This window comes from Ipomoea triloba, chromosome 10 (assembly GCF_003576645.1).
Source record: "Ipomoea triloba cultivar NCNSP0323 chromosome 10, ASM357664v1".
Lineage (NCBI taxonomy): Eukaryota > Viridiplantae > Streptophyta > Magnoliopsida > Solanales > Convolvulaceae > Ipomoea > Ipomoea triloba.
This window is the reverse complement of record NC_044925.1, coordinates 26,182,621-26,200,357: the sequence shown is the minus strand read 5'-3', so window position 1 is coordinate 26,200,357 and position 17,737 is coordinate 26,182,621. Positions and strand designations below refer to the sequence as shown.

Below are 17,737 nucleotides of genomic sequence, written 5' to 3'. Positions count from 1 at the left end.
AGCTGATAGCTGTTTGGTATAATTTCTTTTCTAAAAAAACTAATTGAAAAAAGTTGTTTTGAACAGCTTTTTGAATTTTAGCATTTTAGAGTTACAAAAAGTTTATTAACCAAACACTTATATTGAATTTTTAACCAAGTCAAACAGCTAATGGCTATGTTTGGCAAACCTAGCTGAAACGATAGCTGAAAGCTGAAAAGCTATAAGCTCGAAACTGAAATCTGAAGAGTTGTTAAGCTAGTTGTTATGCTTAAAAGTGTTTGGTAAAATTAGCGTTTTGATAAATTGATAAATGTAAAAAGACTAAAAAGGGCATCTTCATAAAAGTTAAATAGTTTTAAATTTAAATAGGTTTGTTTACATATTAAAATATAAAATAATGAAATCAAATATAATTTAATAAAATATAAAGTAAAACATATATTTGAAAATATATAAAGTAAAACAAGATGTTTATAATTCATAAAATTAGTTCATACAAAAATTATTGTTCAAACACAAATATCAAATTAAAATTACAACAAAACATATTGAAGAAAAAAAGCCAAAAGAGTTTTAATTGGGAGGGATAAATGATGTCATTTATATAAAATAATAAGGATAAAGATGGAAAAAAGTTAAGAAGCTACTAGCTTATTTTTGAAAAGCTACCTAAAGTAGCGTTTCAAAATAAGCTCTTATTTTAAGCTACTAGTTTATTTTGAGAACATTACCAAACAAAGCTTATAGCTTATTAGTAGCTTAAAATAAGCTATAAACTCCTAAATAAGCTCTGCCAAACACAGCCAATAGCGGTCAAATAAGTTAAAAATTGGCTGATAAGTTAAGTATTTTACCAAACAAGATCAAAGTGTCTTACAATAATGGTTATGTCCTTCATTAACTACCTTCCATCTTGCATGGTGATTGTAAGCTGATTAAATGATTGATCATTATAACTAGAAGATGAATCTGTTTTGACAGGTTTACTTCCCAGACAAAACCCTGGCTGTTTAGGTTGTGGAAGCAAAGCCCCTTCACTTATTAGCATCAACATAACATCTGTCATATATGGCCTATCTTCTGCTTTCTCTTGGACACACAACAACCCCACATGTATGCTTCTCATCACTTGATCATCAAATTCTGGATGTGATTCAAAAGCCATTGTTGAATCACGTAGTTCCAACCCTCTTCTTTCTCTCCACAATCTCCATGCCTATGGGAGTTCACAAAATTAATTTGGATAGGGCATGACAATAGTTAAGAAAAACCAAACCTTTTACTCATGTCATCATCATACACTTACAAATCCAAGAAGGTTCTCGTCTTCGTTTTGGTAATAGAATCCTCGATTTTGCTTTCCACTCACGATTTCTAACACCAGAACTCCAAAACTAAAAGCATCAGATTTCACTGAAAATAGTCCATCCATTGCATATTCAGGTGACATGTAACCGCTGGAAAAAAGTAAATGTTAAATGCATAGTGAAAGCTAATAAAAAAATCATTTATTAGGAGACATAATTAGCAAGAAAATGGTTTTAGTGGTTACTATGTTCCAACTACTCTCTTTGTAGTACTAGCTTGTGTCTCATCTTCACCAAAAATTCTTGCCATGCCAAAGTCAGATATCTTGGGGTTCATTTCCTTGTCAAGGAGAATATTGCTTGGTTTGAGATCCCTATGAATGATCCTAAGCCTCGAATCTTGCTGTAAATATAGAAGTCCACGAGCAATACCACAAATTATGTTGTAGCGTGTTTTCCAATCGAGCAATGAGCTTTTCTCTTTATCTAAATATACATATATAATTAGATTCAAAAGTGTAAATACCATTATGTTTAATTTAAACATTTAATGTAGTAAAAATTCATGTATTTTTATATATTAAAACAAAGGGACTGTGCTTACCAAATAAAAAGGAATCCAAGCTCTTGTTTTCCATGTATTCATATACCAACATTTTCTCCTCATTATCAACACAACAGCCAAGAAGTCGAACCAGATTTCTGTGTTGGAGCCTTGCAATCAATCTAAACTCATTCTTGAATTCTTCCACTCCTTGTCCCGAATTCTTTGACAACCTCTTCACTGCTATTTCTTGCCCTCCAACAAGCATTCCCTGATACATATTTCATCCAAAACCCCACACATATATATATATATGGTCATTGATGAGCTTGACCATGTTACTTTATTAACATGTAATGCAAATATGGTCTATAAATAACTTATCTTTACCTTGTAAACAGAACCAAAACCACCTTGTCCTAGCTTATTTGCGCTAGAAAAATTGTCAGTTGCCATAGCAATGACACTGAAATCGAATATTGGTAATTCATACTCGTCTGTTGTCAGCAGTATTTCACCAGAATGCTCTTGCTTATCTGAGATACCAATTGCATTCATGAGAGGATCTCGACTTCTTTCTCCTGTGCACGTTTTATGAAAAAAAAAAAAAAAACAAACAAACAAACAAAATATTGATTGAATAAATTGAGGTGGATTTAAGAATGCACATAAAGCTATGTTTGGCAAACCTAGCTGAAAAGGTAGCTGAAAGCTGAAAAGTAGATGAAAACTGAAAAGCTATAAGCTCGAAGCTGAAATCTGAAGAGTTATTATGTTTAAAAGTGTTTGGTAAAATTAGCTTTTTGATAAGCTGATAAATATAAAAAGACTAAAAATGACATCTTCATACAATTTAAATAATTTTCAATTTAAATAGGTTTGTTTATATATTAAAATATAAAATAATGAAATCAATATATTTAAATAAAATATAAAGTAAGAACATATATTTGAAAACATATAAAGTAAAAAAAAAATATTTATAATTCATAAGATTAGTTCATACAAAAATTAATGTTTAAACATAAATATCAAACTGAAATTACAACCAAACATAATGAAAAGAAAATGTCAAAAGGGTTTTAATTGAGAGAGGTAAATGATGTCATTTATTTTGATAACATTACCAAACAGAGCTTATAACTTATTAGTAGCTTAAAATAAGTTATAAGCTCATAAATAAGCTTTGCCAAACAGAGCCAACATTAGTGTTCTAGTACCTCTGAGTCGTATATTGTCCATAACAGCTCTGGGTGGTTTTCTTCTCTTCAATAGAAGCAATCCAAAAAGAACAAGGCCAATGCCAATTATGATACCACATGCCAAGAATATCTTCTTAATCTTGCCAAAACCATTTCCAGCTTTTATAACTTCCCCAATTTTATCTGTTCACACAACATTGACAAGATTTCATGACTGGATATATTGCATGTACTATACTCCTAGCTCCTAAGTGACGCATAAAAATCAACTCTATAGATATATTAAGATGAACCATAACTTTTCTGGTTAATATTATGAAAGATCATCTTAAGTAAAATGAATTTTAAATATCTAATAATTTTTTAGCAAAAATATAATGTTTTTTTATGAGTTAACAAGTATTACATTTTACCTAATTTTCATTAAAAATAAATTTTGTGTGAGATTGTCAATAATATTTTTTAGCTTATAAAATATATTACTTTTGTATGGACCTATAAAACGTATTAGAACATCTGATCTCCCAGAGTCAAGTTTTTTGGATGATGTTTTGAAGTTTTAAATAGCAAAGAGGGTGAAGGGAAGAGTAAAAAGAACATTCTAACACAAAAAAAATTTTTTAAGGTCATTTATACGTGCCCAATTGGCGTGTAGGTGCACCCAATGCACAACTAGCATGACTACTCTATCTATTTTTCCTACATTAAAAACTTGAATTCGTCGGAGTTGAAAATTTTCTATCTCCTCTCACCTCTCACCTCCACCTAAACATAAAAACATACAAAAATCGAATCTTAAAAAAACCTTCTAATGGAGTTTTGTCAAAAAAAAAAAAAAATTATCAATTTTCCCACGTATGGAACATACAGGCCATAAGAAACCAATGAGAAAGAAATGTAAAACAAAGGCACCTGCATCGGAAACAGCCACTCTGATGTAGAGAAGCTGACCACCTTTCGCCGTATACTGCCGCATATCGAGTAGCTCCGCCATCCAAATAACGCATCCAGACCCGCCGTTGCTGATATTATAGTTGGAGTAAGCCGTGCAGGAGCAATTCCTAACGCACATCTGTTTACACTCATCCAAACTCATCGTCACATCCACAAACGACGTCGAACTCTCCGGCAATTTCATGTTATTCATCGTCAAAAACCCATCCGTTTCGCAATCCAATTGGTCGTGCCGAAAGCACCCGCCCGACCCGTCTCGCAACGACCAAGCCTGTTGGTTTCTGGGCTCGAACCCGACCAAACATCCGCACACGGGAGATTTGTCGGTGTCGCAGATTCCGTACGTTCCACATTCCCCGTAATTGTCGCACTGGTCTTTCGGCGCGTACCAGAATCTGTTCCAAACGCGATTCTCTGGGACCCACGTATACCTCTCCAGAATCTCTGTGTAGTTCGCTATCAATCTTGACAACAATGTCTTGTTCCGAATCTCGAACGTGTAGTAAACTTCGTGTTTCGTCATCACTAAGGAGAAATCGATGACCTCTGTCGTTTGCATTTCCGTGACGCCGCTGAACCCAATCCCATTCCAACCTCCACTTCGAGTAATTATGTTGTCTTTCTTCCTCAAGAAAGCTTCGGGTAACCCATTGATGTCCAGCTTGAAGGTGATGTCCCCCTCGGACGGATCGGTCGGGGTTTTCCAGGACGAAATGTATCGATTCCGCCCTGTTTTTGAGTCCCATCCTAGCTTCATTCCTGGTAACAATGTGTCTGTTGGGTAATCAAATCCTTGCCAGAGATAGTTCTCTGGGTTTTCATCATTTTCCCAGCGAAGAACCAAGTTTCCGGAATCGAGGAGCTGGGCAACTGTGTTTTCTGGGACGGACTGATTCCAATTCGATGACGACCAGATTGAATTCCCTGTCTGGTCGACCAAATGGATGTTCCCATCCTCGCCGATTTTCAAGAATCCGGTGGAATTATTCCTCAGAGGTTTATCCCTGTTCGCGACCCAAACGATTGTCCTGTCTTGGATTTCCTTGTACCATATCCCAACGTACAGGCCACCGGAGTTTCCGCCGGGACTGAAGAATCCCAGTTGGAAGACCCCACCGGCGGAGACTAAAGTTTGGTTTTGTGCGAGGGGTTGTGTCGGAGTTATGGTGTCAACAGCTATGGTTGTCGTTGGGGTGAGAATGTGGAGAATTAGGAAGTACCAAAACAAGCAACTACCGGATTCCATGGCGGCCCTCATTAAAGAATGGACGCTGTGGCACTTTCCGCCCAACTGTAAGGTTTGGGTACTAGAATTATCTAGAGCACGCATGCATATCTAGAAGAATCAATGAACATAACAGATAATTACAGAGCATCTTCCTTTTAAATCTGTGGGTCATTAGATTTGCAGATTTAGAATCACTACTTGCGATAGTTGCTAGTATCATAAATTGCATTAAGAATTTGAATTTCATGTTCAAATACCTGATACTAGCCAACTGGTTATAATTTATAAATTCCAACTACATTTTCATGTACTAGATCGCAGCGAGTTGTCACTTGTCATGACTAACGAAACCCACAAAAGTCAAAATTCTCTCACCCTAATGACTCACACTCCAGCTCGACAAGATAGTGAAAGGGTAAATAAGATGAGCCAGGATAGTGAAAGGGTAAATCAAAGGTGACTCAATAGCCTCTTAGATATAAGGACCAGTGCACGTGCCCCTTAATTGATCAACAGATGTTAGACTTTTGCTCATTTACTCACTATGCACAAAGAACCTCTCATTTAAGATGTTGTTCTCACACTACCTACCGTTAGTAAGACTCGATACTTGATCTCTTATGATAAATTTTATTTATGTGATCAGTTGATCCAATTAAAGAGTGGATGTCATCATTGTAGCGTGGTAATTTTGATAACCATTGAGAGGAAGATGGAGAGGTGGAAGAAGTTTGGTTTGAAAAGTTCCAAAACTCTATACACTTTTGCAAAAGTATATGACTTCAAAATATTTGTAATTTTGGAATTAGCTATAGCCTATATATACAAACTATGCCACAATGACCATGGTCTTACATGAATTAACTACCTTGCATCCTATTTTCAAAAAAAAAAAAAAAAACTACCTTGCATCCAACATGGTGACTGTAAGTTGATTCAATGATTGATCATTGCAACTAGTAGAAGACGAATCCGTTTTGATAGGTCTACTTGCTAAACAAAATCCTGGTTGTTTAGGTTGGGGAAGCCTAGCCCCTTCGCCTATCAACATCAACATCACGGCTGTCATATTTGGTCTGTCTTCTGCTTTCTCTTGGACACACAATAACCCCACTTGTATGCATTTCATTACTTCATCATCAAATTCAGAATGTGATTCTGAAGCAACAATTGAATCCAGTAGTTCCGATCCTCTCCCTTCTCCCCACAATCTCCATGCCTATTGAAGGTCACAAAATTAAGTAATTAACCGTGATACCTTACATGACAATAGTTAGAAAAAAATTGGTTTACTAACATCATCCTACACTTACAAGGCCAAGAAGGCTCTCTTCATTGTTTTGAGTAGTATAGAATCCTCGATTTTGTTTTCCACTCACGACTTCTAACACTAGAACTCCAAAGCTGAAAGCATCAGATTTCACCGAGAATAGTCCATCCATTGCATATTCAGGTGACATGTAACCACTGAAAAAGGTAAATGTTGAGTGTATAGTGAAGGTTAATCAAAGAAATCAGTAATTGAGAGATATAATTAGGTAGAAAATTGTTTTGATGGTTACTATGTTCCAACTATTCTCTTTGTAGTACCCGCCTCTGTCTCATCTCCACCAAAAAGTCTTGCCATGCCAAAGTCGGATATTTTGGGATTCATTTCCTTGTCTAGGAGAACGTTACTTGCTTTGAGATCTCTGTGAATGATCCTAAACCTCGAATCTTGGTGCAGATATAGAAGTCCACGAGCCACCCCACAAATGATGTTGTAGCGCCTTTTCCAGTCAAGCAATGAGCTTCTATTTTTATCTAAATATACATAATTGGATTCAGTGGTGCATATATATAAATCAGTGTGCTAAAAGTAGCAAAAATCCTAGCATTTCTATAGATTGAAGAAGAAGGGATATGCTTACTAAATAAAATGGAATCCAAGCTCTTGTTTTCCATGTATTCATATATCAACATTTTCTCCTCATTATCAACACAACACCCGAGAAGCTTCACTAGATTTCTGTGTTGGAGCCTTGCAATCAATCTAAGCTCATTCTTGAACTCCTCGGCTCCTTGTCTAGAGTTCTTCGACAACCTCTTCACAGCTATTTCTTCACCTCCAATTAGCATTCCCTAATACATATTACATCCAGAAAACGCACACCTTATAACGCATATGGTCTATTAGGTTAAACTTGACCGTGTTTCTTAATTAACATAAATAACTTGTGCTTACCTTGTAAACAGAACCAAAACCACCTTGGCCTAGCTTATTTGCATTGGCAAAATTGTCCGTTGCCACAGCAATGGCATTAAAATCGAATATTGGTAATTCATACTCATCCATTGTCATTGTCTCACCGGAATGCTCTCGCTTACTTGAGATTGTAGTTGCATTCATTAGAGGATCTCTACCTCTTTCTCTTGTGCCTGTTTTAAGAACAAATATATTGATCAAGTAAATTAAATTGGATTTAAGAACACACATAATAACATCAATGTTTGATTACCTCTCATCATCTCTATATTTTCAGTAACACCTCTTTGTGATTTTCTTCTCTTCAATAGAAGTAATCCAAAAAGAAGCATGCCAATTCCAAGTACGATGCCACATGCCAAGATTGCCTTTTTAGTCTTGCCAAAACCATTCCCACCTCTTGCAACTTCCCCGGTTTGTTCTAAACACACAACATTAGTGGACAAGTACGAAGATTTTGCTTGGAATAAAATTTTAGAAGTCTAAAACTAAAAAAGTTGATCAGATCAACCAAAATCAAAGTTGTAGAATCCCATCAAAAAAAAAAAAAAAAAAACTATGAGTACCAAGCATTAAGTGGGTTACTAAGTTGATTTACTCTTCTGATCTACCGTCGAGCTGGGTGTGGGGGCCTGGGACCAAGAAATTTCACCTTTTGTAGGTAAAAATAAAATAAGTTTGGGGCTTATTAGTCTCTTTGGTTTGAGCCAATTAGTTATAGACAATCTAAGCTGGTTTATCACCTTATGATCCTTGAACACCTAGAGCCACAAGGTGAAATTTACCCATGTATAGTGTCCACTGCAAATTTTCCTTATATTCAAAAAGGAATAAAACAAGTTTCAATTTGAACAAACAACGTTTTTATGTTTTCAAAAAAAAAAACAACGTTTTTATATTGTTCAACTACAAGTCATATAGTAAAATTTGACTGGTACCAATAGACAACTGAGTGGAAAGAAAAGTGCTGTTTAGCTTTTGCCTTTTGGAATCGGCCTAACTTCAAATTGTCACGCAACCATTAAAGAAAAGTAGTGAAAGTTAATGCTTCTAATTAAATATATATATTTTTAGGACTACTGAGTCTATTACAATGTAATATCTGTTCATAATTACTTTCTCAACCTACTGAAGTACAATGAGTCAATATCGACTCCACTAACAATCAAACTCACCCCTTTATATATGGGAGTGTAGCAGAGTGCTACTAGACCACAAGTCTTGGCAAAATATTTTAATTTTCTACTTTTTACTTTTATCACAAAATATATTATATTTAAAAATTCTAACTAGTAAAAAACGTGTCAAATCTAATTTTAAAATTTAGTTTAAAAAAAAAAAAAAAAAAAAANAAAAAAAAAAAAAAAAAAAAAAAAAAAAAAAAAAAAAAAAAAAAAAAAAAAAAAAAAAAACGCATACCTGCATCGGAAGCGGCCACTCTGACGTAGAGAAGTTGGCCGCCTTCCGCCGTATACCGGCGAATATCGAGAAGCTCCGCCGTCCAAATAACGCATCCAGACCCGCCGTTGCTGATATTATAGTTGGAGTAAGCCGTGCAGGAGCAATTCCTAAGGCACATCTCTTTACACTCATCCAAACTCATCGTCGCATCCACAAACGCCGTCGAACTCTCCGGCAACTTGGTGGAATTCATCGTCAAAAACCCATCGGTCCGACAGTCCAATTCGTCGTACCGAAAGCAGCCGCCGGACCCATCTCGCAAAGACCAAGCCTGTTGGTTTCTGGGCTTAAATCCGACCGGACAGTCGCACACCGGAGAATTGTCGGTGTCGCAGATTCCGAAGGGACCGCATTCTCGGTAATTGTCGCACTGGTCTTTCGGGGCGTACCAGAATCTGTTCCAAATGCGATTCTCTGGAACCCACGTATACCTCTCAAGAAACTGTGTGTAGTTCACTATCAATCTGGAGAATAATGATTTATTGTGAATCTCGAAGGAGTAGTAAACTTCTTCTTTGGTTCTCACGAATGAGAAAATGATTACTTCTTTGGGTTCCATTTCTGGGACGCCGCTAAACGCCACGCCATTCCAGCCGCCACTTCGATAGATGATGTTGTCTTTCTTTCTCAAGAAAGCTTCGGGCAATCCATTGATGTCCAGCTTGAAGGTGATATCCCCCTCGGACGGATCGGTCGGGGATTTCCAGGACGAAATGTATCGATTCCGCCCTGTTTTTGAGTCCCATCCTAGCTTCATTCCAGGTAGCAACGTGTCTGTGGGGTAATCAAAGCTTTCCCAGAGATAATTCTCTGGATTTTCATCGTTTTCTCGGCGGAGAACAAGGTTTCCGGAATCCAGGAGCTGGGCAATTGTGTTTCCTCGGACGGATTGATTCGAGGATGACCAGATTGAATTCTCTGTCCCGTCCACCAAATTGATGTTCCCATCCTCCCCAATTTTCAAGAATCCGGTGGAATTCGTGATAGGTTTGTTCCTGTTCGCGACCCAAACGATAGTCCTGTCTTGGATTTCCTTGTACCATATCCCAATAAACAGTCCACCGGAGTTGCCGCCGGGACTGAAGAATCCCAATTGGAAGACCCCACCGGCGGAGACTAAAGTTTGGTTTTGTGCGAGAGGTTGTGTCGGAGTTATGGTGTCAACAGCTATGGTGAACGTTGGAATGAGAATCTGGAGAATTAGAAAGTACCAAAACAGGCAGCTATCGGATTCCATGGCGGCCCTCATTAAAGAATGGATGCTTTGCCACTTTCCGGCCACCTGAAACTCTGTTTTCTACCTGAGGAATTTGGTAGGTGGAGGAAAGAAAGAACTAAAGAAGCATGGCTCAAACTCTCCTAGATTAACAGATTTACTGTACTACTTATGACTAGTAGCTAGTATTATAGCTAGAATCAAGAATTTGACTTTCTTGCTCAATTACCTGGTTAATTCCAACCCAGATTTTGATGGACTGCTGCAGCCAAGTTTGAATCTACTGTTTCCTTTATAAATTTAGTGGCGTTGCACACTATTGAGTATTCATTTGTCTGTGAATCCGACAAAACATTCCTATGCACATTATTTCACCAATGAAATGCCAAGATTTCATTGACGAAAGACTTCCAGCCTAGGTCAAGGTTCAACACGTTTTTCTCACTGGAGAATGTCTACACCTGAAACAAAAACTATATTGGCGTAATTAGCAAAAATTTGAAAATAACCTCAAACTACAAATGATCTATCTGGTGACCAAGCTAAGTTTGATTAGCACTGATGGATACTCCGAAGTAAGGTACCAAGTCTAGAGTGCCTCCCAGTATCAGAAGCCCACGGCTCGGCTATGCTGACTAGGAGACGGGGAGGGCCCGGTAGCCAGTTGGCCCACCTGGTCTTGACAGTTTGGCTATGGTGTCCCACCGAGTGCGTCACTCAAAGGCGGTTAAGCAGAAATCTTCGAACATCTTATTCAGATTTGGTGTGGAAGTTTCCTTTTTTAGTACTCCATATTAGGAAAGAAATGTGGCAGTTTTGACCGCTTTCCTAAGTTCAAATTTGTTAATTTCTTCTTTCTTTCGTTTCCAAAACCCATTAATCTTGTATAAATACCCATGGAGTCACATTGTAAGGTATTCTTAATTTTAATACAAGTACAATTACTCTGTCCTTTTATTTTCTCAATTCCTCCTACATTTTTCAAGATTTGATAATTTAATTTTAGAGATTTGCAGCTACATAGATAGATTTTTGTTCAGTGATTAGAATTATATTTGACCATTTTCTCTACTAAATTATATTCAGGTATTATATAAAAACTGTATGATTTATATATATATACATACAAAATGACTATATATACAGTGCAATTTGAAGTATAATCCGATTATAAGTACAATTATATCCCTTCCAAAAAAATTGATCAGGGAAAGAAATAAAAGCAACTATATATACCAAGTACACTGCAAAATATTATCTACCAACTATTACACTCATAGTAATGCTATTGGAGCATGGAAGATCATTGTTCTGGTTCCATGAATCAACATCCACTGATCTTCTCATGGAAGCGGTATAGGTCGGCGGTCTTGGCACCGGCAAGGTTACATTATCCGTCTCGAGAAACAACACAACCGCTGACATGTTTGGCCGGTGAACGGCCAAGTCTTGCACACAAAGCAGCCCTATGTGTATGCATCTCAACACTTCTTGTGGTACACATGAACTAAAAATGGAAGGGTCTAATAGGTTCATTGGTTTGCCTTGATCCCATTGTTCCCATGCCTACAATATAACACAATTTCACAACATTAGTAAAACACTAAAACCATAGTGTATGTTTGTGAAAACAATGTTTGAATAGTTGTGTTTAACTTACATATTCTATAATGCCTGAGTGGTCGCCGGTTCGAAAGCTTGTATTCCTTCGCCCGCTAACGATTTCCAGTAGCAAGACACCGAAGCTGTAGACGTCTGATTTGACTGAAAATAGGCCTTCCATTGCATACTCGGGAGCCATATAACCACTAAATAGAGAACAGAACAGAACAAATAAGTAAAGTGATAATGGAGTGTGTTTGATAAATATATAATACAATGGAGGTGGAGAAACAAATTAAATACTCACTATGTGCCTACAACTCTGTTTGTATTTGCTTCGTTTTGGTTCCCTCCAAATATTCTAGCCATGCCGAAGTCTGAAATTTTGGGGTTCATCTCACCGTCAAGCAAAATGTTGCTAGCTTTCAAGTCTCTATGAATTATCCTAAGTCTAGAATCACGGTGGAGGTAAAGCAGTCCCCGAGCAATCTCTTCTATGATATGAAAACGTTTTCGCCAGTTTAGCTCGCCTCGCTTTGCAGGGTCTGTCATAAGCTCACCATTAGACACAACTTTTCACTTGATTCACAAAAGAAAATTTGGTTTCACTAGTGGAGTGAAACACTAGAAACTAAACTTACCAAACACAAAAGAGTCTAAGCTCTTGTTTGGCATGTACTCGTAAAGCAACATCTTTTCATCTCCTTCAATGCAGCATCCCAATAGTCTAACAAGATTTCTATGTTGTAATTTCGCGATCACTGTGAGTTCATTAGTGAACTCCTGCACACCTTGTCCAGACCTTCTTGAAAGTCTTTTTACTGCTATTTCTTGGCCACATGGTAGGACTCCCTAAACATATATATATTATAAAGTTCTCAGTAACTCATACTGCAATTCATATCAACTAAGTAGGCATTGCAGAAAACCATGCTTCAATCCCCAAACTCTTTAGATATTTACACATATATGAGGTAGAATTTGAATTCTACCTTATAAACGTGGCCAAATCCTCCTTGTCCGAGCTTGTTTGCGAGTGAAAAGCTATCGGTAGCTGCTGCAATGCTGCTGAAACTGAAGAACACCAGATCTGATGCAGCTCCTGACTTCCCTTCCACGGTAAGGTCACACTGCGCTGAAAAATCTGAGAATTCCCCACTGCTAGGTAGCTCTGTTCGGGGAATTTCGTCTTTTTTCTTGGCTGCTAAAATGAAAAGTTGGAACACATAATTTAACCACAGTATTACAAGAAATGAAAAATCTCAATCTTGATGTTTCAAACCTTACCTCGGATTCTTGCTTGGCGTCTACATAGTAGCCAAATGGATACAATAACAAGGACTGCAACTGCTGCCACAACAGATACTGCAACAATAATTGTGGTTTTACTGCTTTCATTGTCTGTTCAAAAGAAGTTTCATTTGATGGTTAGTTTAATTTAGACACCAAATGATCAAAACTTGGTTGAAAATTGAAAGGCTAAAGTTTAGAAATTTACCTAATTCGGAAGGATGAAGACGAACGAAAAGAGTACTCCCACTGCCTTCATCTAATTGCATCATATCAACCAATTCATTCCTCCATAACATGCAGAAGATCCCACCAAGAACAGGAGGGGCATAAGCATTGCAAGAACAGTCCTCTTCACACTTCTTTTTACAATCCTCTGGACTTCTCATGTTCCTATCAACATCAGCGAAATCGGGCAATTTGATGTTTTTAACCTCAAAAAACCTGTCCTTTTCAGCACCACCCTCTGTGCTGTTCTTCTGGCACTGCAATGTAGTCCTCCTCTTACACCCTCCTGTCCAGTTTCTCGCGTTCCATTCATTCCCATCACTCGGCACGAATCCATCTATGCAGAGGCAGTTTATACCATTGCTTGAACTATTAACACATCTTGCAAATTTCCCACAATGATTGTAAACCCCACACTCATCAGCAGGCTGTTCTTGGATCTTGTTCCATTGCTTTCTGCTTTCATCCCACCTTTGTTGCACTTCTTTCCCATTCCAATCAACTTTGAACATTATTAAATCCGATGGATTCGACTTGTAATCTAAGTACAGGCTATTGCCCTCATTGATCAAATCAAAACCATAAACAAAATCTGTCCTGATTGGTACACCTAAGAACACACGGCCATCCCAATGGCCGCTTCTCCAATACCTCTTTTCCCCTTCCCATATCACAATCTGGGCTGATGCTCTCGGGTCTATTCCCATGGAGAATCTCCCCGGAGAAGGGTTGCTGGAATTAGTCCAACAAGTGAAGAGCTTGCTTTCTCCGGCCGAGAGGTTGACCCTCATGCCCGGCAAGAATGAGTCTGTGGGGTGGTTGAAACTTGTCCATATAGTATTATTAGGCCTCCAACCAGGGCTTTTGAGAATAATAAGCTCACCGGTTTCCCTTAACACCATGGTTGCATTGCTTGAAGTAACAGAGCTGTTTGTGTTCCAGACAGACACATTTTTGCCATCTAAAACCACAAAAGTTCCATTTCCGGTGAGCCCAAAGGCTCCATTTTTATCCAAAATGGGATTCTCCCTATTAGCCACCCAAACTACTGATTGTGGTGTAATGTCATAATACCATATTCCTACGTACCTGTTAGTTGTTCCCTCGGGACTAAAGAATCCCAACACAAATTTGTCTTTCTCAGAAACTATGTTCTCTCCGTCGTCTTTGATCCACTGGCCTTGTTGAATCCTGTCGGCGGCAGAACATAGCGATACAATACCCAAGAACAACCCAAGGAAACTAATTCTCTGAACTGTGGAACCATTATCCGCCATGATTGAAAGCTCAGCTCAAGAAACGTGGGGGAGATTCAAGAATGGATGATTCTCATGAAGCTTAGAGATGATGGAGAATGAAGAGGTTTGGAATAGTACAGAAAAGGGATAGAGTTCCCGGGATGGATGGGCATGGAAGTGGGGTAAAATTGTATGAATTTTTTAGCACACAGAGCAGAAAAAGTTTGACCTGAACTCCGGTGTTGAAGATTCATCGTTGACCAGCCAACCTTTTAGGATTTTCTTTAAAAAAGGTGACGCAGTTGGTTCGGTAGTCATCTTCCCCAATTTGAATACCTGCTTGGCTGCTTCTGGACAAAAGGATCATGGCAGGGCCGGCAAATGGACCATGTCTAATACTCTGTAGTTGGGATTATTAGGCAAAGCTAGATAAAGTCTTAAGAGCCAAGTTTAACACTAGTTTTCCTCAAGCAACGACAGTTTATGAGTAAGGAAATAAGTTAGACCTTCGCTACCTATATCCTAACAAGTGATATCAGAGGTCAAGTTACGGGTTCTATTAAATAAGGACATGATGCTAACATATCAACAGTTTTTTTCAAACAAAAATAGCACACGCATTTTCTCTCTTTTCATTTTTGGAAAGAATAAAAATGAGTTTCACAATTTTCTGCTTTTTGTATTTATCATTGGTTTTCGCCTTAAAATTGTTGAAATTTTAGTGTGAACGTTTTACCCTACTGCGTTCTCCATTATTGCTGTTCCGACCAATCCCATCAGCTATGAAATTATAAATTTATTTCTCAATTAAAAATTTTTCAAAAGAAAATGCCAAAGACCTTTTGATCAAGCGGCACCCCGTATACACTCTCATATGGAAGCGAGTGAATTCAAACTTTAACAGAGGCATTTGTTGAGAAAGTAGCTATGAAGAGATTCTACATAGAAGGGAGTGGGTTCGAGCCTCCGCGGAGGCATTTGTTGAGAAAGTAGCTACGGAGTATATTATTTTTATTTTACAAAATAGGCGTGAACATTGGTTTTGTTTGTCTTATTATATATGAAGTATTTTATTTTTATTTATTGCCTTTTTTGTTTTAAAAAATACATGCAAAAAAAATTTAAAACTAATTTTTCAATGGTGCATGTGAGCGCTTTTATTTTTCATCAAAAGTATTACATTTTCTCTAATAAGTAAGGTTGGTAAGTGTTTGTTACTTATAAGAAAAAATATATTCCTTCAGTCCCATTTTACCTGTCTTATTTACTATTCATTGGTCAAACCAACTCTTTTTTCATTACTTATTTTCTTTAGTAATTTTTTTTATTATTTTTAAATTTAATTTTTTGTGTTTAATAGTGCTTTTAATATAGTTTCTAAATATATAAATTTTATATATTAATGTTAAACTTAATATTATTAAAAATTAAATTAAAAATAATTTCAGTCAAGCCTCGTTAAACGAACCAGACAACCAAAATGGGACGGAGGTAGTAATACTTTTGAGAAAAGAATGTAATACTTTTAAATCAAAATATAAAAGTATTACATTTCCCTTAAAAAGAATTTCAATAAATACTTTATCCCTAATTAGCATTATATTTATGCATATAATTATTATATTTTCATCCTGACCCGACTTAACTCACAACGAGACAGTATCACACAAATTTTTGTTAAAAGTGTATTATATAAGTATATGTGGAGTAATATATAGATTTTAATTGCAGAGCTTAAAAATTTTCTAAACAAGTCGTTGAGACGTCAAAAGGGAAATCTGGAAGGTATTATATGGTAATAAGAGGTGTGAAAAACGTTTAAATATTTTTGTTATTGGAAATAAAATATTATGGAAGTTGGCCATAGAGAATAATATTAGTTCTTTTCGCCTAACAACTTGTCCTTAATCCTTACGTGAGATAAGACCAATCCCTATTGGCTATTGGTAATAAAACAATTAGAATTTGATTAATTAAATTCATTCACTGATCTCTTTGTCCAAACTAAATAAATAACAATAATAATAAATTAATTAAAATAAGAGTTTAGGTCAAAACAGTGGTTGGTCAAAGACACAGAGGGAATAATCTGACTTGTACAGGACATCTCCAAAACCTTCCACAGATCAGAAGTTCCTTCATCAGATTTTGTTGGATAACCAAAAGATTCCTTGCAAAATCGTTGTGTGATTGATTTCTCACTTACACAGGATTGTGGTTTACTATTGTACAACCTTAGGTGATAATATATGCTTCTTTTGTCATTAAAAAAAAACAACATAATTAGTCAAAGTTGCGCTCGCAAAGTTAAACTATTGGAAAATGGTCCGAGGCAAACTTTTTAACATAACACACTTTTTACAAGGCTGACTCGAATTGCATTAGCAGTTTGCTTATTGACTACTTAACCTATTCAGATAAATTACTGACGTTTTGATGATAGGTAATCACACACATTTCATCTAATGCATTTTTTTCTACCACTATATTAAAGGAGAATTATATATAAAGTCATTTATTTCATTATGTTGTGTAGTATCTGCGAGTCTATTTTGATTAACCAAATGTATTCGCTCATTAAATTTTTAGTCTTATTTGTGCAATATAACCTCTAGTCTTTGTAAAATATTATATATTTTTTATAATAAAAAAAAAACAATCACTTTGAAGACTTTTTAATCACATACACAACTACTAAAACTTAATAATTAAATTAATTGGTAAACATTTTCAATTCCTTTTAAATACCCACATTACAAATTTACAATACTCCTATGCATAGAACACTACACATGCTGCTGCTGATGATGATATATAAGATTGAATATTACAAAATAATGAGAAGAATCAAAGCACGTGTATTGAATTGATTAAAAGTCCTAAGCAAGGTTTTAATTTAAACAAACCAATAAGTTGGCAACTTGTGTTCTCAACTTGGTTGCCTCGTGCCCTCGTCTATTGATTTTAACAAAACTTACCATATGAAATTCATCAATAGATTTGACATTTTACACGGATTTGACTATATAACTACAAATTAAAAAAAAATTATTTTAACAAAAAGAAATATGCATTGACACTTGAACTGCACATTTATGTTTATATATATATATATATGATATTCAATGAACTTGATTTAGTTAAAACTTAGTATATAGATTTAATTGTATACAAATTTTGTCTAATATAAATAAATAAATAAGTATATATATATATATATATAATTTGAACTTTAATATA

At 36.2% G+C, this 17,737-nt stretch overlaps 1 protein-coding gene and 1 pseudogene across 1 annotated transcript; both read right to left on the bottom strand.

The window, feature by feature from the left end:
- Positions 1-883: 883 nt before the first annotated feature.
- On the bottom strand, positions 884-5,235 carry LOC116033387 (annotated as a pseudogene).
- Positions 5,236-5,994: 759 nt separating this feature from the next.
- Positions 5,995-14,923, bottom strand: LOC116033385. Its single transcript, XM_031276133.1, has 14 exons — positions 13,240-14,923; positions 13,029-13,142; positions 12,734-12,945; positions 12,383-12,593; positions 12,049-12,286; positions 11,800-11,947; positions 11,397-11,705; positions 8,882-10,220; positions 7,716-7,883; positions 7,442-7,635; positions 7,128-7,338; positions 6,780-7,020; positions 6,531-6,684; positions 5,995-6,436 (listed from the first exon to the last, which is right to left on the bottom strand). Exons 1-14 carry the CDS (start codon positions 14,534-14,536, stop codon positions 6,119-6,121), a joined length of 5,154 nt encoding a protein of 1,717 aa, XP_031131993.1. The 5' UTR covers positions 14,537-14,923; the 3' UTR covers positions 5,995-6,118.
- Between the last annotated feature and the right edge of the window lie 2,814 nt (positions 14,924-17,737).

Coding starts and splice junctions, on each gene's coding strand:
- LOC116033385 (XM_031276133.1), bottom strand. CDS start 14,536: ATGGCGGATAATGGTTCCACAGTTCAGAGAATTAGTTTCCTTGGGTTG. Junction 7,021..7,127: donor CTTGGATTCCATTTTATTTA/GTAAGCATATCC, acceptor ATGTATATTTAG/ATAAAAATAGAAGCTCATTG. Junction 6,437..6,530: donor AAGAGAGCCTTCTTGGCCTT/GTAAGTGTAGGA, acceptor GACCTTCAATAG/GCATGGAGATTGTGGGGAGA.